The 19,006-nt window shown below is 48.8% G+C and overlaps 9 protein-coding genes across 9 annotated transcripts; 5 read left to right on the forward strand and 4 right to left on the reverse strand.

The window, feature by feature from the left end:
- Positions 1-2,311: 2,311 nt before the first annotated feature.
- On the forward strand, positions 2,312-3,254 carry CTAM01_16460 (glycosyl hydrolase family 16; the record flags this gene model as incomplete). Its single annotated transcript, XM_060532453.1, has 2 exons — positions 2,312-2,766; positions 2,822-3,254. The coding sequence occupies 2 exons, from the start codon at positions 2,312-2,314 to the stop codon at positions 3,252-3,254; spliced, it is 888 nt and encodes a 295-aa protein (XP_060372968.1).
- A 1,338-nt stretch (positions 3,255-4,592) lies between these two features.
- CTAM01_16461 (uncharacterized protein) lies at positions 4,593-5,652 on the forward strand (the record flags this gene model as incomplete). Its single annotated transcript, XM_060532454.1, has 2 exons — positions 4,593-4,975; positions 5,040-5,652. The coding sequence occupies 2 exons, from the start codon at positions 4,593-4,595 to the stop codon at positions 5,650-5,652; spliced, it is 996 nt and encodes a 331-aa protein (XP_060372969.1).
- A 2,401-nt stretch (positions 5,653-8,053) lies between these two features.
- On the forward strand, positions 8,054-8,761 carry CTAM01_16462 (uncharacterized protein; the record flags this gene model as incomplete). The annotated part of the gene is made up of 1 exon (XM_060532455.1): positions 8,054-8,761. One exon carries the CDS (start codon positions 8,054-8,056, stop codon positions 8,759-8,761), a length of 708 nt encoding a protein of 235 aa, XP_060372970.1.
- Positions 8,158-9,004, reverse strand: CTAM01_16463 (uncharacterized protein; the record flags this gene model as incomplete). Its single annotated transcript, XM_060532456.1, has 4 exons — positions 8,158-8,261; positions 8,313-8,607; positions 8,719-8,856; positions 8,945-9,004. Coding segments are annotated over 4 exons (597 nt in total), but the record flags the coding sequence as incomplete, so codon positions are not given.
- Positions 9,005-10,582: 1,578 nt separating this feature from the next.
- Positions 10,583-11,107, forward strand: CTAM01_16464 (uncharacterized protein; the record flags this gene model as incomplete). Its single annotated transcript, XM_060532457.1, has 1 exon — positions 10,583-11,107. The coding sequence occupies one exon, from the start codon at positions 10,583-10,585 to the stop codon at positions 11,105-11,107; it is 525 nt and encodes a 174-aa protein (XP_060372972.1).
- Positions 11,108-12,276: 1,169 nt separating this feature from the next.
- CTAM01_16465 (uncharacterized protein) lies at positions 12,277-12,622 on the reverse strand (the record flags this gene model as incomplete). The annotated part of the gene is made up of 2 exons (XM_060532458.1): positions 12,277-12,372; positions 12,491-12,622. The coding sequence occupies 2 exons, from the start codon at positions 12,620-12,622 to the stop codon at positions 12,277-12,279; spliced, it is 228 nt and encodes a 75-aa protein (XP_060372973.1).
- A 664-nt stretch (positions 12,623-13,286) lies between these two features.
- On the forward strand, positions 13,287-14,406 carry CTAM01_16466 (aldehyde reductase; the record flags this gene model as incomplete). The annotated part of the gene is made up of 3 exons (XM_060532459.1): positions 13,287-13,545; positions 13,594-13,935; positions 13,988-14,406. The coding sequence occupies 3 exons, from the start codon at positions 13,287-13,289 to the stop codon at positions 14,404-14,406; spliced, it is 1,020 nt and encodes a 339-aa protein (XP_060372974.1).
- Positions 14,407-15,562: 1,156 nt separating this feature from the next.
- Positions 15,563-16,331, reverse strand: CTAM01_16467 (uncharacterized protein; the record flags this gene model as incomplete). Its single annotated transcript, XM_060532460.1, has 2 exons — positions 15,563-15,949; positions 16,179-16,331. 2 exons carry the CDS (start codon positions 16,329-16,331, stop codon positions 15,563-15,565), a joined length of 540 nt encoding a protein of 179 aa, XP_060372975.1.
- Positions 16,332-17,435: 1,104 nt separating this feature from the next.
- On the reverse strand, positions 17,436-18,677 carry CTAM01_16468 (uncharacterized protein; the record flags this gene model as incomplete). Its single annotated transcript, XM_060532461.1, has 2 exons — positions 17,436-17,575; positions 17,627-18,677. The coding sequence occupies 2 exons, from the start codon at positions 18,675-18,677 to the stop codon at positions 17,436-17,438; spliced, it is 1,191 nt and encodes a 396-aa protein (XP_060372976.1).
- Between the last annotated feature and the right edge of the window lie 329 nt (positions 18,678-19,006).

Genomic DNA, 19,006 nt, shown 5'->3' on the forward strand with positions numbered 1-19,006 from the left:
GCTCATTGAGTGGAAGCGAGGTTCAATGCCGAAAATTTGCGTACATTTTTCATTCAAGGTGAGGGGTCAGTGAGGCCCGGGGACGGCACACGGTATTGCAAAACTTCTCAGGTGCGTCATTGTGTTCGCGTGCCCTTTAACACGGTCGGCCTCGCGAGATGATGGACATATATCATTGCGGCACGGCCTGGAAAAAGATTATGTTAACGACCAGAGGAGAGTTTCCAATATCATCGCGTTGCGGGTGGGTAATTGGAACTGCCAGCTGGAGCTTGCGGAAACGTGGCAAGGTAGCCGAAGGACGGACGGCGTAAATGCTTTCGACACAGGTGACGATGTTTGCCCCGTCGAAATGCTTCTAGATTCGAATATTCTGCCTGTTACCGACATGTCACCGAGCGAAGATTAATCAGTGACAGTAATCTTCATCGATTCCACGTGAAAGAATCCAGCCTGGGCTTCTCAACTTGACTGGTCTATCACTGTTGGTGCGCGACAAATGTGAACACTAGTACGGATACTACCCCATGTTTCCCTAAACTCCATTTTTTTATCGTCATGCAGGTTGTCTCGGCTCTAAATCTCTTACTCGAAGCTACCCTGGATCTCGTGATGGCACAGCGGCATTTTAAGACCGAGATTCGGACCGTTGTGGAAAAGTCTTACGCCTACTACAGTCTTCATAATCTCTCTCCCTTCTTTTTCACGGCCATATTACTTCAAAATTCTCTGCAATCGGTCCCGCGGGCATGGTGCTCCGCAACTCAGGCCGGGGATGGTCCTTGCTCACCACCCTTGTTAACCCCAAAGCAGCTCACGTCTCCGCGTCCCCGCGTGATCTTGGGATGCTTGACTCAGGGATTCGAGAGCAGGCTTCAAGCGGGGCAATAACGAGGAGGTCATTCATGGGCAGAGAAATCATCTGAATGATGCCGGCAAAGCACCGAAGACGGTCGGCTGTTGAGCCGAATTGGGCAGCTGGGGGGATTTCAGAAATATGAATACTCCCTAGTCATGTGAAATGAGGGGAAAGAAACCGACAATCGACCGATCGACAGGTACGGGGAAACAAGCTTAAACGGCCGCTTGCTATTAGGTGATTTTGGGGCATCCTGTAGCCCTGTAAATGTCTCGGGTCTCGCGTGCCTGGTGCTGTGTACCAGATTGACACTTACATATGCTAGCGTGCGTCAATGGTACTCCTTGGCCTACAGCTTACCCCAACTTCTGCCTACAGGCAGCTTACTGCCCACCTCTGGAGGTGCTGACCACCTCGCTCTCGCTGCCGACACCCCCGAGCCGAGCAGGTGGGAAGAGAAGACGACTCCGCCTACTTGTGAGGTTGCATTTTACACCACATGGGATCATGGGCATCTTTTCTCCGCCAAGGAAGGATAATTCTATGTATTTCTCCCCTTTTGCCAGCAAGTACGGAGTATACCGTTAGCCTAAAAGATTCATCTATCTAGCCCGACGCAACTGACCGTCAGCAACGGGGGAATGCGACTCCCTGAAGACTGGTGAACTGAGATGCGTTCGATCTGGCCACGAGCGACTCGCAAGCTTTCTTAGTAGCCCAAATCAAAGCTCATTTGTGAATGTGCTCTTTTGGACCTTGATGCTCGATCGGATCCCTAAGGTAGGGATGGGTGAGACAACTCAATATCTTGTCAAGGGGAACCCCGATGCTACTATGCCTGTCAGGAGTTACGATCAGACGAACTGTCGGTCTGGGCATCCCAGGGGCTAGACGAATCGATATTGGCTACCATCTCTAGCCCACCATTCACGCAATGGGTTTCCCCAACTTCTTCTACGGTAACATCTCAAGAGGGGGTCACTAGTTGAAAAGGGCCGTTTCCCTCCCGTGTACTTTACCATCGCTCGATAGTGACATGTGAATGCTTGCGGGGCAGAAAGGAGACAACACCATGCATGTATCGTGGGGTTCTCGGCAGTGTTCCCCGCGTCGTGTTGTAACGGACCACCAGACGTGTAGGGCTAGGCAGTTCTGGTGTTTGTCGACCCAGTTATTTCAATCTACTGAAATGAAGCCCAGAACATCGACATGTGGCTGCAGACCACCTAGAAGGATGGCAGGATAAATACGCTTGAGAGTATATAACGAGAGAAACTCTCTTGGAAAATGAAGACGAGAATCAGAACGGCATTGTGCATTCTCGAGGACAACCAGATCGCTCATTTACACCTCCTTTGCTTCATTTGATTTCCAATTGCACCTTGTTACTCTCTTTTGATTCACAGCTCCTAAGGGTTCTTTTTAAGACACCACTATCACGAATCCATTCCGATGGCGATCAACAAGGTCGTTGCGGCTCTCGCCGTTGGTCTGACCGCTGTTCATGGTGCAGTTCCAACAATCCCTGGCTTTAGTCTCACGTGGAGTGACGACTTTGTCGGCTCTGCGAACAGTTTGCCCAATACCGGCAACTGGATCATCGACACCGGCACTTCCTATCCTGGCGGGCCTGCCAACTGGGGTACCGGAGAAATCCAGACCTATACGAGCAGCGTCAACAATCTTCGCCTCAACGGAAATGGAGCTCTGCAGATTACAGCCATTAAAGCTTCATCTGGTTCATGGACATCTGCTCGTATCGAGTCTCAGCGTGGAGACTTCATGGCTCAAGCTGGTGGCAAGATGCGTGTCCAAGCCAGCCTTAATCTGCCCGTGGTTGGTAGCAATGGTATTGGCTATTGGCCAGCATTTTGGACTCTTGGGAATGCATACCGTGGTAACTATTGGTGAGTCACGAAAGTAAGGGCGCGGTGTCAAGCGATGTACTGACATTGATGTAAGGAACTGGCCGGCCAATGGGGAATTTGATATCATGGAGAACGTCAACGGCATCAACCGCGTTTGGGGTGTCATGCACTGCGGTGTCAACCCCGGAGGTCCCTGCAAAGAGACTGATGGTCTCGTTGGGAGCCGCGAGTGCCCCAACAGTGCCTGCCAGGGCAACTTCCACACCTACACCCTCGAAGTTGACCGCACCGCTGAGCTTGAGGCTGTCAGATGGTTCGTTGATGGCATCCTGTTCTGGCAAGTCGTCGAGACCGATTTGCCCGCAGACGTTTGGACCCAGGCCGTCCACTCGCCTCACTTCATTCTGCTGAATCTCGCAATTGGCGGTGCATTCCCGAACAACAACTACGGGAGCACCACGCCTCTTGCGAACACAATCTCTGGGGGTACTCTCCAAGCTGAGTATATTGCTGTATACAATGCTTGAAGTCTTCTAAATTGATGAGGAACGGACGCGAAGAGCTTCTTCTGGTGGCTCAGCCAATTCGGCAGACCATTTTATTAGTAGGCAGGCCAATTTCCGTGTCAAAGTGCGCTGCAACCTTCTGGATCTTACAATGTACATATTAGCGTCCGTATCTCTCCGACTATGACAGTGCCGCTACTACGTCTCTAGTAAAGGAGTTTTTGAACGGAGAGAATGAATATAAGATGATTGCTTCGGAAATCTTGGACTCGATCCGGTGCCATTCGTCACGAGGTACGCTGCACCTTTTCTTCTGGCCAAGACCAACTTTTCAACCCGTGCTCAGGTGATCAATACTGGGGCCAAAGTGTTTTTTCGTCCGGCAATTGTCATATGGTTTATCCATCGTAAGTTGATGACACGGTAAATTCGGTGATTGGTTCAGGTTGGGTCAGATATTGCGACCATGAGGTCTGGAACTAGGAAATGACGCAAAGATGGGTATTATTGACATGACGTACGGATCCAATTGAAGCTTAGTTAACCTGAAGAATCTCCTAAAGCACAGATATAGACCGACTTGACACCATTGTAAGCTAGAACTTAGCGTTTAATGATGTAGCGTTGCCCATATTATCGCCAATGGTGAAAGATCTTTCACCTTCGTCCTACCTTTTTTTTGCTGCCAAATTTCGCATGAAGATAGGCGGAGAGAAGGATAACGTTCCTACTTTGTTCCCGTGGTCCAGTGCTCGATCGGACTTTAGGTTCTTTGCAGCATGCTGCATTATTTGATTAAACATTGATATATGTGTATACTTTTCGCATACAAATTATTCACAATGAAGATCGAATGATGCTTTGACCGCAAGTTCGGACTATAGATCGCATCAATGGTCGGCCATAGCTTATTCTAAGAGGTTTGGCAAAGTGACTACGGGGACAACGTGATGTTCTTAGCTCGCGAGTTTGAGACGACGATAGCTTGTGGCCAATCCAGGTCTCCGCACAGTGGCGATAATAACTTTTCGTCCATTAAGGAACCGGTTCCTTGTCTCTGTCCTCCACGAACAATGTTAGTTATGCTCAGCAGCAACTGACAATGAGTTCGAGTTGATAGAGGATTGAATCGAGTCATTCACATCTTGCCAATTATGTTTTGAAACAATTTTGGACTAGTGTTGGCATACCTTCGGGTTCCACCGGGACGATCATTCGCGAAAAGTTCGTGTGACTCAATGATCCTTGATCGCTCCGATGCTTAACAAATTCAGGTATTGTGACCTACCGACATAAAACCTCACAGCTACAACTTGAATCTCAACGGCCTTCATCTTTCTGCGGCAACTCTATTTGATAATGACGGAACTCTCAAAATCAGCCTATAACCAGGAACAGGTAGCTCTCTTCGAAGAGCTCATATGTCTCCCTACAAAGTACAGGCAATGCAACAGGCCGGTTCGTAATCTAGCTTATCTCACCGCCCTCCACGTACACACCATCTCAACCATTCCTTATGAGAATCTGTCTTTGCACTACTCCGAATCGCGGCTGGTTGAGCTAGACCCTCAGCTGCTGTTTGAGAAGTTAGTCACAGGCGGTCGGGGCCGAGGTGGTTACTGCATGGAAGTCAGTATTCTGATGAACCATGTTCTGAGGACACTTGGGTTCCAGGCATACATGACTGGGGTTCGAATCCGATTGCGGAAGGATGGTGTGCCTAGCGGTGACTACATTGGCTAGTAAGTAACTGTACTGCGTCTGCTAGATCTTCCAATTCCTAGGTTATCAGCTCATATTCGTCAGTACACACATGGTCAGCCTTGTAGGCCTCCCAGACAAAACCCAGTACATGATTGATGTAGCATTTGGAGGTGACGGCGCCACCAAGCCACTCCCCTTGAAGCATGATCAAGTATTACGAAATCTTGGTACCCAAGAGGTCCGCTTAGTGCGTGGCCACATTCCGAATCAAGTTTTTCGAACAGAAGCTTCAAAACTCTGGATTTACCAGTACCGAAACGGACCAGCAAAGGAGTGGAACTCCTTTTACGCCTTCTCCGAGCAGGAATTCTTGGAACCGGACTTCAAAGTCATGAACTGGTACACAAGCACGTCACCTCACTCTTTCCAGAGATTTTGCCCATTAGTTGTTAAGTTTCTCAGAAAGAGGGAAACTCTCAACGATGGGGCTAAAGATGATAGAGAGATTGTCGGCAAGAGGATGTTGGTGGGCTCTATTCTGAAGGAGAACATGGGAGGGAAGACTCGTGTGGTTAAAGACTGTCAAGACGAGAGCGACAGGGTCAAGGCGCTGGAGGAGTGGTTTGGGATCCGTTTAACCACTGGAGAAATGGCAGGTATCAAAGGACATTGGACAGAGATTGGAAGGAAAACCGCGAATTCGAGCGCTCCATGATTCCAGGTTTGGCTCTCGCCCGTGTATCGTACAGACCTTCCTTGGTGCGGTCAATCTGGAAATGTCAGGGCCACGGCGATTCTTCTCGGCATCCCTGGACTCTACGGTGACGCGATTCACCTGGGGGAATATTCTTGTTTCTGTTGACCAACCTTTTTGCTTGATGCAGCTTGTGCTTGTTGAGTGATATTATGTCATGGTGAGGTCAATATTGTGTGACATGATTGATGAGCCAGGTACCTTTGCCGCATGTGCTACTTGCACACCTATGTCCACTTCCCCAATCATTTCATACAAGACATAGGTAATGTATCTTATGGAAGCATCAGAATGTCCTCAGTATCGCAGACGAAGTCCTCAACTCACCAACAAGATCTGCTATTATCGGCGTACGCCATTTATAACATTCCAAATCGGACCGTGCCGTGTACTACCGTGCGGAACGCGATAATACCCCACCTCCGCAATAGTCCAGCCGGTCCCGGGAAACCCCCGACGATTAAAGTCGCCGGACTGCATTGTTACTTTCCATCAGAACTTTGGCGGAGCAACTTTGCCATTCAGCCGCCTCCGGATGGCTTACCGACGCGTCACCTATCCCGGATAGTCAACCGCCGGGTTGCCTGATGCCGAGTGGTCTGTCCGCCTTGTCGTCGATTTGATGGGCTGAGTGGGCCAAGCCTACAGGTTATGGTGCGCAAATGAAACATGTTCCCCCGGCTCGACCCTCCCGATGATCACCTGTCCTCATTCGTGGCTAAACCAAATTCTAGTATGGCTTAGCAATACCTACCTCACCGTTTGGCGCATTCTTGAGCTATTTGATGCTTGTCGATAACTGAGCCTGACATTTAAATAGCACTAAGACTGGATGGCAGAATGTTTCCGAGACCAAATGGCAATCCTTTCAAGATGGCACCAGCCCTTGGGCGGGCAGTGGTTCGATCCAGTGCAAAGGCTGCACACCCATCTAGAGAGAAGCGATCATAACCTTGGAAAAGGTTGCGAGCTAGTGAATGTTAACCATCGAGGCACATGCCCTTTTCAAAAAGCGTATCTGGGTAACCCTATGATTTGAGGAACCTCTATTCTTTCTCCATTGGCAGATCTCTGCATCCCTTGAGCTCTGGCGAGTGGCAGCTCAAGTGCCCCAAAAACAAAAAAGAGAGGCTAGATACTCATCAGCTTACAGATGGATCCATATCGACGACGGATGAACGGCCAATCAATGATAAGACAGCGACAATGTTACCGCAAGCCCGATTTGAAACATCAACTGACTGCACCAGTCGTACTGGGAAGGGGTAAGGTCGTGACTCGCCTGTGCAACCTCCGTCTTCCGGAATGCCTCTCGCAGATCGAAAAAGCGGAGATGAACCTTGACCTAGACGTAGCATCACGTCGAACATTGTTTCAAGCTCCCGATCGAGATGTGATGGTGGGTATTGATGTGGGCATTTGAACCTACCGTGATTGTGAGGAGCTTTGCGCCGGGCAGTACCGCCTCAAATCGCCAACCACTTGCAAGCTCTGCAGTAGCCTCAACTTGTTAGCAAGATGCTGTCAATAGTTCCTCAAGTACTCTGACTTGAACATACTGCCTACGACGATTGAGGGCCAAAGTGCCGTCGTCGTTGTCAGTCAAAGCCAATTTTTGGACTACCTTATGCTACCTGCATTCTAAATATAAGTAATCCCTCCATATGGGCCGAATGCTGCAGCAATTTCTTGACGCCGGGTGGATGAGTCGGATAGAGGATTACAACTACTTCTCTAAGCTTGAACACCATCTCCTACTGCGGGGGTGCTCGATCAAAAACTTGAATGGCATTGGGAGGAGATATTCCATGCAGCCTCGGAACGTCGACGCTATGTGCCCTTTGTCTGTGAGTAATGCTATTATTAGCAATGAGTCGCGGTCATCAGACGTAGACTTTAACTCTGTTTCATTCCTGTCAACTGGACGTAAGTGGTTCGTGTGTAAAAAGCTTGAAACCAAACCAACTGGATAGTTCAACTTACCGAAGTTCAGATGAGTTCCCCTGCGCCGAGTGTCGCACCGACAGCACGATTTGAACTAAAGTCATCCAGTTGTGTTCCTAGGACACAGTCTCCCATCCAAAAGATAGGGTCGAATGTGAATATTAATGGCAGACGCTCCTGTGTTCTTTAATTGCTTGCTGCCTCGATATGTACCATTAGCCTGAGCGATCAAGATTGTCTTTGCTCCCTTTTAACCGTCCAAAACATCGTGTCTCCCCTTCTAGACACTGTCGCTTTTGTGAAACAACGTAATAACGTGAAGTGGGAGGCATTCTAGCAGCGGTAAGAGACCTTAGACAGCTTGACCATGAGGGTTTTGCATCGCTAACACATATTTAGGTACGAAAACACGGACAAGATGGCACGATTTTCGTTGACTCGCAGAAAGCCTCCACCACCAAGGCTGAATCTTGATTCAAGGCACCAATATCAGGGACGACAAGCACCACCACCGCCGCCTCCTCAAGGACCCCCGCCTCCTTCACCAACGCCGCCGCCACCCCCAGAGGGACCTCCCCCAGTCTCACCACCCCCTCCTCCTCCGCCATCGCCACCGCCGCCTCCTCCCCCAGAGGGGCCACCGCCACCACCGCCTCCATCACCACCTCCTCCACCACCTCCCCCATCCCCTCGACCACCGCCGCCTCCACCCCCACCCCCAGGAGGGCCTCCTCCACCCCCCGGACCGCCGCCGCCACCGCCGCCGCCGGCATCAAGAGGTCCAACGAACACCGTCTTTATTACCTTAGTACCCCCGACAGTGACCGTAGTTGCCACACAAGTCCCGGCAGCTGACCAGAACACGGCATTACGCAGCGGTGATGGACTGAAACAATACCAGCCACCGGCGATCAACATAAATATGACCCAGGGCGTTCCCACTTTCACCGAGGTCGGTATCGCGATTCTCGGCTTTGTATCAGGAATAGGTAGGTGGAACAACCATGAGGAGAAACAATTTGTCCCCAGATTCCTACACCTACTAACATGGCACTATCTCAGTAACCATATTGGTGTTCCTACTGGCTGGATACTTCGTTTGGCGTCGGCGGCGACGTCGCCGTAGACAGCGCGAGACAGAGCCCGAACCCGAAGTATTGGACTTACGAGCCTATCAAGGGCCGACACATAATGACGGAAAGTTGGGCTGACATTTGGAGTCTTTGTCACTGATACTGGAATTTCCACTCAATCCCCTCTCTAGGTTATGGCCTTTTTGATCCTCTTTTTTTTCACTCAGTATGCTTACAATACTGCCACCTTCGTTGGGAGTTGTGTGGCGGGTCTTGGGAATCCAATCAGATTGACACGGTGTGACGATTCATAAACAATCTTGTAATAATACACTTATTTCTCAACAGTCATGTTATGTTGAGACACAATATGCTCGTGTTCCTGCGGTGATCAACGCACGGTCTCCGGTCCATGTGCAGAGAGCCCCTGATGATAGGATAAGGCTAAGCACCGATTTGAGTCCTAAAGCTCTAGCTGTGTGCATCCCAAAACAAAGCCACTACTGCAGACGGCATTTCGGATGGACAGTAGTTTACATATTCCTGCAGGCTATCCATCCACAGAAGTATATCGAGTGGAAATTATTCTGAGTCTCTTGGCACTCACTAATAGTGCCTTGGACAATACTCCCGAGGCGCCGATGATTACCGAAACGTTTGTCCAAGAAGTCATCACAATCCTGAACATGGGATTCACGTGAAACGTTTCGGAGAGATTCTCTCAATTTTTATACCCGAGCCAAGAATTAATCACTAGAGACTTTGCCGGGATGAAATTAACTTCGCAATTCGGTATCAAGAGGTCGGTATCATTATTCAACCCAGACATAGCAAAGCTGCGTGTCGAAAATTTTCGGTCACGTCGACCCATATCGTGGTCTTTCTTTCTCGAATATCAACTTCATACAAGGTTTCGTGTTATTAAAGAAACATAACATACTACATTACGACTAGATTCTGTCTCTTAGATTCTCCGACATCATGGGCAGGCCAGCATATCGCAATGAGTACTGTTACGGCGTCGAAATATCGCATTTGTGCTCAATATATCTAAAAAGTCCCAACGTAATTGTCTGGGGAGTAAAAATGCGGTTTAATTGCGAGCTAGCAACATCCGAGGGTGGCAATTTCAACTCAAGTTTCTAGGGGTCACATCAGTATTCATTTCTATGAAGTAAGGTATGCTTAATGCCATGTCAGATGGAAGGGAATCGCAAGAAGAGCTTTTGGGATCGTTTATACCTTGAGTACCTATGGAAAGGCCGTTTTGTGCGTGCTCCTATTGGCCTGCACAAGTGAACATCATACACAAGAGTGGGCTGGTAGACTCGGCAAATCCGTAGACTACAAAAATGCAACCTTTTCTTACTGCAAACGGCAGGGATTTGTACCTTTCGACGGCGTCACCGACAAGTTGGGTGTAAGGCCTTGCGGCACGAGCTCTCAATTTGCTCCCGCGAGTCAGGCGTCCCCAGCAGCCGCCAATCATCAGTACGGCCGACAATTGCACAGGATATTACCGCACTGACAAATTTATGGCAATTGATTAATTCAAGGGATCCTTATGGAGTGGCAGGCCCGCCAAGCCACAATGCTGTGGGATGCCGACGATGAAAGATGCTTAATTTGGACACAACGGCTTTGAGCAGAATCCGGCCAGGAGAAGATAAAAACATAAGCGTTTCCAAAATTTTGGAAAATGATTGTGCTAGTCAATCGCTACTCACTCTATTCTCATTCACGCTCTTTACCTGACACCTTAGTCAGAACGTTGTCCGCTAAGCATCAGATCAACTCATCCGAATCGCCCATCCTACAGCCAATTGTATGCAAACATCTGGAACCAGCTTAAAGTTCGGAACTATCTGCAGATAATGCCTGTTATCCAACCCTTGGCTCGTGCAGCCTACAACAGCCCTATCCACCACTTGCTAGCTCGCAATGGCGATTCAGATGACGACGACAATGATGGCGGCATCCGCATCATTCCCGGCGGAATAGTGGCAATAATCGTCGTCTGCGTTCTTGCCCTTGTCTCTGTAGTTGCATGCTGCTGTTGCTGCCGCAGGAGGAAGCGCAGGGGTACCGAAGGCGGCAGCAAGGAAGGCAGCTCCAGCGACGGAAACAAGACGCAGCTCGATCCGACGAAATACATCAAGAAAGTTGTCAAAAAGTGCATGAAGAAGATCAAGAAGATGGTCTCGAAGAAAAACAAGAAGGCGAAGGGTGGAGCGGCACCTCGACAAGAAGGAACTCCATACGGCCAAGGGACCCATCCTGGCTACGGGCAAAATGAGCGCTCAATGGGATACAGTGGGGGATACGACAGACTAGATGGTGAGAATGAGGAACGGGTTGCGTTGTCCTCAGCACCCTATGGAGCACGGGGCGATCATTAGGGAAGTGATCTCAAAACAATTACCAAGAACATATTTTCTTTCATAGTGAAACCTCGCCGATCAGCGGCTGCACAGCATAATACAGCCTGAAGTTTGAATGCAGATGGTAGCCATTGTCGCGGCATTAATGATCTTGTTCTCAAATGCAATAATGACCATTGAAAGGCACCTGGCGAATAGGCATTGCCATCAAGCTTGGACTTCACTCACGCTGGACGTCAAAAAATGAGCTATTTGCCTCGCACTACTGGGCAGTCCCTCCTAAGATCTTCAGAAAAGCAGCAACAGATAGTTATTAGAGTTACCAAGGCGCAGTGATGGTATTGGTTGTGCTACATAAGACCATTGTCAGGGAGAGTGTGCTACCGAGTGAGTTGGGGGGGAGGAGAGAGGGAGAACACATGCTGTTCCCCTGTGAAGACCGTCTCACAGCACTTGAACCAAGACGGGCTAGTATTCCAGCCTGAATCAAGTAACTACTTGCGTGAACTCAAGATGGATCGAGTATATGTAGGTAAGGTATCCGTATACGAGTAATTAAGGTATCAAATGACTCATTCTGTGCTCCGTAGGAAGTAGTATAGTTGCGCTGAATGACATTGGCCTTCATAAGCATACAGCATGAAACACTCTGAGAGCGGTGTTTGCCTATGCAAATAGGATATGAGTAATCAGCCACTCGTTTCTTTAGGAACCAAGGTAAGATAGGTCTGTGACTGTTAGAGGAGTGAGTTGGTTCATTTCAACAAACTCTTTAAACACTGCGGAAACATCAGGGTTAGCCTCAGCGACGTAAATTGTCTATTGTACCCACATCGTCTCCTCTCGAGTACTCTCTCGGCTTAAGACGGCAACCCTGTACGGGATATCACCCAGATTCCTTGATTATGGGCCAGTGAACGTCTAGCAACACAGGACCAGAGGCTTCATTCCTGCATACTAAAGTCGTCCCTAGCAGGTGGTCTAGCTCAAATAACATGTGGAAAGGCCAATGTATTCGATGGAATCTCGAATCTCTTCTCGCGATATGGATCCATCGACTTGCTTCTCTCCTCGGCAGCTTTTCATCGTTCTTCTGTCAGTTCGAGCGCAGTGCCCTGGTCATCGAGTCTTTCGCTGTGTACGAAAGGGCATGAGAACATGAACGTCCCAGGCACCAGTGCTCGAAGCTAGATCCAGCCTCTTTCCAGCGCTCCCAGGCATTCGGTCGTTGCAAAGCAGGCAAGGTGAGCCAAGAGTGAGCGATCAGATAATGAACCTAAATTCTGTAGGAAAGAATACTACATAGATGGATGTTCGATAAATCCTATTGATGTGAATAAAGCCTAGATTGTAACAAGCCCAAATCTTCGGAATTAAAAACTGATTAGTGATGGAACCCAACCTAAAACAGCGCTGGTCCAATAACCGTCGACTCTTCGGTATAGTAGTCTCGGCCCTTGGTCGAGGAGTAGAGTCGGCCCGTCGAGACACTGCTCGGAAGATGTTAATTGAAGAATGAGGGAGAAAAGACATCATATGCGTCATATCAAAAACGGTGTCTTGCGAATGGTGACGAGTGCAGTCCACCAAGCAGCTTTAGCCTTCTGTGCGTTGAATCCGAGCGCTTTCTTCGTCTATCCCAGGCTCAGGCGCCGCTTTATCTAAACTAACCCGATCGATTTTGAAATCTAAGCCAAAGCAGATTTAGAAACATTCAATAAAATGTTCTTTTAACTTAGTATTGATATAGACAAGAATTCAATGTTCTTCTATTTTAATAATAAACTCTTACAGTATAAGTATGTATAAAAAAAGCTCTGAGATAAAATATTTATCTAAGGGCAAAAAGAAATAATTAAGTCTAAGTATATCAATACCAAAATCCGGCTGGTTAAAGGTGGGAAATATTATCCGTCCTTAAGAGCTATGCGTCCGGAAGTGGCGCTCTAGGCATACATACGTCATTCGTAAAGGCGCTGACACTGTGGGGTAAGAGAGGATTTAGTGGGATCTAATCTCCGCTAATGCCTACACCAATGTGGTCTATCATTGAGTATAAGACTGGGCTCAAGCTCTAGCGCCGCTTTCCGTTTAATTCATGTCATCTACAATCACCTACTTGGACAACGCCAGTATATCTCATAGCCTCGTTATTTATCCCCGCATATACCAGTGATACCCCTTAACCTTTCACGCAATGCCCATCCCCGGAATCCCTCAACCGGCTGTGCCTTATGGTAGCCTCGTCGTCATTTCCGGCGTGAGTGGCTTCATCGGCTCTCACGTCGCCGACCAAGCTATATCAGCTGGTTACAGGGTGCGTGGTACGACGCGAGACGTCTCTAAGAGTCAGTGGTTGGAAGATTATTTCCAAACCAAGTACGGCAGCCATATGTTCCACCTAGCCTCTGTTCCAGACATGGAAGCTCCAGACGCATTCAACGAAGCAGTCCAAGGTATGAAAGTTTTCCCACCCTCACACTGAGCAGGAGCTGATTCCGCAGGGGCTGTTGGCTTCATCCATGTGGCCAACGACATGCAGGGGTCTCGAGATCCGGCCGTTGCCATCCCTAGAGCAGTGAATGGTGCATTGAATGCCGCCAAGGCATCATCGGAAGCCGGTTTGAAGAGATTCGTCTTCACGTCATCCTCCTTCGCGGTTACCCAACCTAAGCCCGGAAAGGTCTTTACACTTACTGCCGAGAGCTTCAACGAGGAAGCAGTTGAACGCATTAAGCAACCTGGAGCCGACGGGGAAACTGTCTACTCCGCCAGCAAAGTGGAGGCGGAGCGCGCTCTCTCGCGTTGGGCGAAGGAGAATAAATCATCCTTAATCATAAACACAGGTAATTTATTGGAAATAGTTGGACTAACGTATGGTAATTAACGTCGAGTCAGTTCAACCTAATGCGAACATCGGCCCGCTTATCAATGCTGAAAAACAAGGTTACCCGACCTCGGCTAGATGGGTCAAGAAGTTGTGGGATCAAGATTACGACTCCTTGAGGAACACACCTCCTCAGCACTTTGTCAACGTACAAGACGATGCCCGCTTGCATGTCATTGGATTGGTTCATCCACAGGTACGAGGAGAGCGTCTTTTTGCCATTGCTGGGCCCGTAAACCTACAGGACATAATAGAGATCTTGCTGGAGTCATATCCTTTCAAGCATTGGGAGGATTTTCCGACCAATGAGAGAGATCTGAGCTCCTTCATACCCAGCAGAAGGGCGGAGGAGCTGCTCATTGAGGCCTACGGTACAGGTTTCATTGGGCTTGTAGAGAGTGTAAAGGGTAATGCAGCCAATCTGGTTTAGGGTTATCTCATCGGTCTAGCTCGGAAATGACTTCCAGATGGCGAGTAAAATAAAGCTGGATACCCGTCGATAGTTTTGACAACACTTGGGAGGTGACAGGAGATATCGGTCATTTTGATTCAGGTGCCAACTGTACTGCTATTTATCGTCACGAATAATTTGGCAATCAGAGTGCTGGGCGGATGAATTGATTTAACCCTTAATCATGTTGGAGACTACTCCTTCTCTCTCTTTCCACCTCGCCCTCTTACCTTTCGTCTGCCTCGACCACTGCCTTTCTTCTTCCTTCTCCCTTTCCCACTTCAACTTCTAAACTTACCTGCCGTCTGCTATCGAATCCATGGCATATATTATTGGGCAGATGATGCCGATTCAACTCGGTACTACGAGTATTCGCTCATTTAAGGGTCTTTGTTGTGCCTGATTCAAAGCCTTTCTTCCCACACCGGCCCAAAGGGGGTTAAGCCTTATATTCCCGTCAGCACCGGCTTTTGCATATAACTCAATGTATTTCTGGCATCAGGCATGGGGCCAACTTATCGTTCGGCAGCATGCAGGTGGTGGTGTCACTGGGAGTGCTTTGAGCGTTGTTCGACGCAAACAACCAGCGTGGTTGAGATTTCGTGAGGTTCACTTCGTGGGGTTCAATATTTTGTAGCAGAAACTCCTCTTTTACTTTGGTAGGCAGAAGCATCGCGTATGCGAGTAATCACGCGTACCTTACACAGGTACTTCTATGGCGAAGCCCAGTCGAGATGTGGTGGTTGGGACCTCGGAGTCCTTGGACTGATTTCATCAGCCGCGACAGCATGTGCAGATTCTGAGGCTACCTTCGCTATCGGCGCCAATCACCACTTCTGTTGTTCCACCATTAGCTCTGTATACACTGCAGCTTTATGTAACTAAGGTAGTTAATACTACCTTAGTTCTGGTTATAGCGTAATGAAGTCTGCTAGGCAGTTTCAGCACAATTATCTAGAGAAGACACTGTGAGGAATGGACTAACTTCTGTGAATGACTCTAGACTGATCGAGTATTCTACATTAGAGCACTACACCATTGACCCTAAGTCGGTGGTTTATGACTAGTGCTCTGGGGATCTGAACCCACCATTGCAAAGTATAGACGAGCTCGAATGATCGACTACCTGCTGACATTAGACCTTCGTCTTCTTAACGCTGGACTTGCTGATCGCCGGCGACTTCCTGACCCATTTACCGCTCTCGATCTCATCAACAATCCAGCTTGCTAACGCAGCCCTCTTCATACCAGCCTTCCATCCAGGCTTCGCAATATACCCAGCATACGTCGGCTGATCCTCACGATCCGCTCTCCAACTATCCTCGTCCGACTCGCCACTAATAAAGCTGATATGAAACAGGGTCCGGTCCAGTCCGTCCGCCTCCTCTTGAAATACGCGTCCGAGGTCGATGATTGCGTTGTACGCCGTTGACGCGATGATGCGGGTGAGGATAGCCTGCAATAAGCGGGTGAACGAGGACGAGTCTTCGGTGATGGATAGTGTGCCCATGGCGAGGATGCGCTTCACATCGTTTTGCGCATGAGGGGGAAAAGAGCTGAGTAGATGCTCGAGTACGTTGTCTTCTCTACGACGCTCGATTGCGTTGGACCAGGAGTGAGATGATGGCTTTGCTCCCCGCGACGGCGCTTTCGAGCTTGTCCGACTCGTGCATCAGCCTCTGGATGACCTATCGATAGACTGAGTTTATAACTCCATGCTGAAAAATAAGTTCTCTAGGCTCCTTACTTACTTGAAGCAGTGGGCTGCTCGCCAGGCCTGCGGGGATCTTGGACGCGTTCCTGACGTAGGCAATGGTCCCATGTTGTCGATGCAGCAGCTCTCGCAGCAAAGGTAAACCTGCAGGACCTGTCGCACCAAGTACAAGAATCTTGATGCCAGTCATGTTGGGTATGCGAATTACGAACGGAATTTCGATTCAAGGGAAACACTAACAAGGGCAGCTGGATGCCAGTAACTCCACGATTCAGCCTTGACTTCAGCTTTTTCCATCACGTACGAAGCCTGTTCCAGTGTATCCCATCGTTTCAGCAATTTGTCAACATTTATCAGCCGTATTAGTTATCGAGTGCCAACGCTGAAGGTAATCCGGTGGCTTACTTAAGTTACTTCTGTATTGCGGAATCAAATGACAATTTCAGTCCGCCGCCCTCACTGTCAGTAATGCAATGCTATGCTACTCACCGGTCACGTATCCTATCTTATTGTATCGATAACTATCCATGATTTCTCGGCTATTCAACAGCATTACCTTAATCTCCGCTTATGCGCACAGATGATCAAGCAGTCCTGCCGCAAGTGGATACTTGAACATGGCAAGAGCAAAGAGTAAAGTTGAAATGTCGCAGTCTAGCATTTACCAGAGACTCCGCAGCGTTGAGTAAGGTAGCCTCATAGAAGCCTCACCTGCGGGATCAATTTCTAATTCCGCAATCAATTTGAATCCTCGTATTGTGGATGAAATCATCTAGTTAACCTGAGCATCACGCAACCAGCCTTCCTCCGTTAAGTAATGAATCTTGACAGCTGGTTTAACCTATTCCACTGTGGCAGGTAAGACCCGATCGCGATAGCTAGGATTATTCCCACGACTTTTCTCACGGGAGAAAGATAGCTATCGAGAAGCGAGTCTCGTAACAATGGACCATTCTAGTCAAGATCGACCGGCCCGGTATAGATCTCTTAGCGGGCGTTACAAGAGAAATTAGATAAGTACCAGATGCGTGCATCATGATGTAGAGCAGAATGTCACCATATTATTGATCTTCGACCTGATCCTTCTTGTTGGCCCTCCGTTCGCCTCTGCGATCCACACCGTGTACATTCCTGCAAGGCCATTGGTCTGTGTCCTCAACCCCATATGGTATGGTGGCCCAAACTCCAACTGGTCTCCTGTCGGTACCTCAGGGTAGAAAGATAGCATAGTGAGAGGAAATAAAAGGGAATGGGGTTGAATATTACATAAACTGTGGTACTGCAAAAAACACCCTTACAATCTCGCCAGAGGACGAATATCCCAGGCGACCGCGAATGCTGCGGGATCCTTTGGTTTGAGGTTGTTGTTTATGGAAACGACAACCTTGAACGTCTTTCCAGGGACATTCTCCCAAATAATCTTCTCAACATTGTCTGTAGCATTGTAAGTATGCAAATAGTGGGATAGCATTAGATTTCGCTTACTAGTATGGTCGAGCCCAGAGCTCTTGCCCATATTGCCGTGTCGCTCAGACCCAGCTGAGAAAACATACAGGTTGATATCATTCTGCAGTTCCCCAAAGATGGACGCTGGATCGGGATATGCGAGAGACACGACCAGACGGTTTCTACCAGAAGGAACAGGTATCTCAGGACTGACCCATCTCCTGGCTGCCGTTGGGATCTGTCGCAAAGGGGGCACGTCGAATTGGGTGGCTTCAAAGGCGTTACCGCCCTCCATGAACGATGACTGTCTGATCATAGCGATAGAACTGTCAACGTCAACACGTCCAAAACCCTGTTCATAGTCGTAGCCGACGCCAAGACCCAGACTCTCGGAATAATTGACGGCGCCGTTGATAAGTAAAGCTTTCACTAGGGCTGCGCTTGGGTTCTGCTTGCCTCCCTCTTGTAATGCCTCACGTAGCAAAGCGACACAGCCTGCAACTAGTGGCGTCGACATGCTTGTACCAGAGGCATAAATCCAATCGTTGTCCTCCGAAATTCTCCATGTGTTCTTCTTGCGAGATTGTGCACTCAAGGCTCTCGAGGCTGCTGAAAGGACAGCAACACCTGGTGCAACAATATCTGGCTTGATACGACCTACGGCGGGTGTCGTTTTGTCGGCTCCGTCCACATGCGGCGATCTACGTAGGGTTGGCCCACGGCTACTGAAAACTGCAGTTTCGTTGACCTGTGTTCCGAAATTTCCAACGTCTTGAACCTTGATAAAATTCTGCCCATCATTTTGTCGCGTTGAGCCTGTCGATCCGACAGTGATGCAATTTTTGGCAGCAGCAGCGGCTCCTATCTGGCTTTTGTATTCGTTTTCTTCGCCGTTATTACCGGCTGCCATTAACACAATGAAGTCTTGGTGATCGTAGACGAAACCGTCGATGGCATTCGCTTGGGTTTCATAGCCCAACTGACCTGTTTCGTTATCCCACTTCTTACCCCACGAATTATTATGGATCCGGAATCCTAGGTCATATGGCTTTTTGAAAAGCTGCGCGGCCAGATCCAATGGCGTCTCCATCTTCCAGTACCTCCCTGCGGGCTTATATAACATCAAGGACTGGACCATAAGAGTGGCGGCAGGCGCCGTTCCTCTGACGTTGATTGTAACCGTGCCGTTCTCGGGCTCCTTGATTGTGTAAATAAGTCAACATACCCACTTCCTGGCACCCCCCTGTTTCTGGCACCCACAAAAACGCGAAAATCCACCACAACCCAATGCCCACCCCCAACCTCCTTTTATCACAACATTTTCAATTCGCGTCCAAATGGGCTCATCTTTTGCACATGTCTTCTTCTATATATAATGCCTCAATATACCGAAGATCAGCTTCGTCAGGCTCTCGAGGA

Source organism: Colletotrichum tamarilloi (genome assembly GCF_030869305.1).
Source record: "Colletotrichum tamarilloi strain Tom-12 chromosome Unknown Scaffold_224.1, whole genome shotgun sequence".
Taxonomy (NCBI): domain Eukaryota; kingdom Fungi; phylum Ascomycota; class Sordariomycetes; order Glomerellales; family Glomerellaceae; genus Colletotrichum; species Colletotrichum tamarilloi.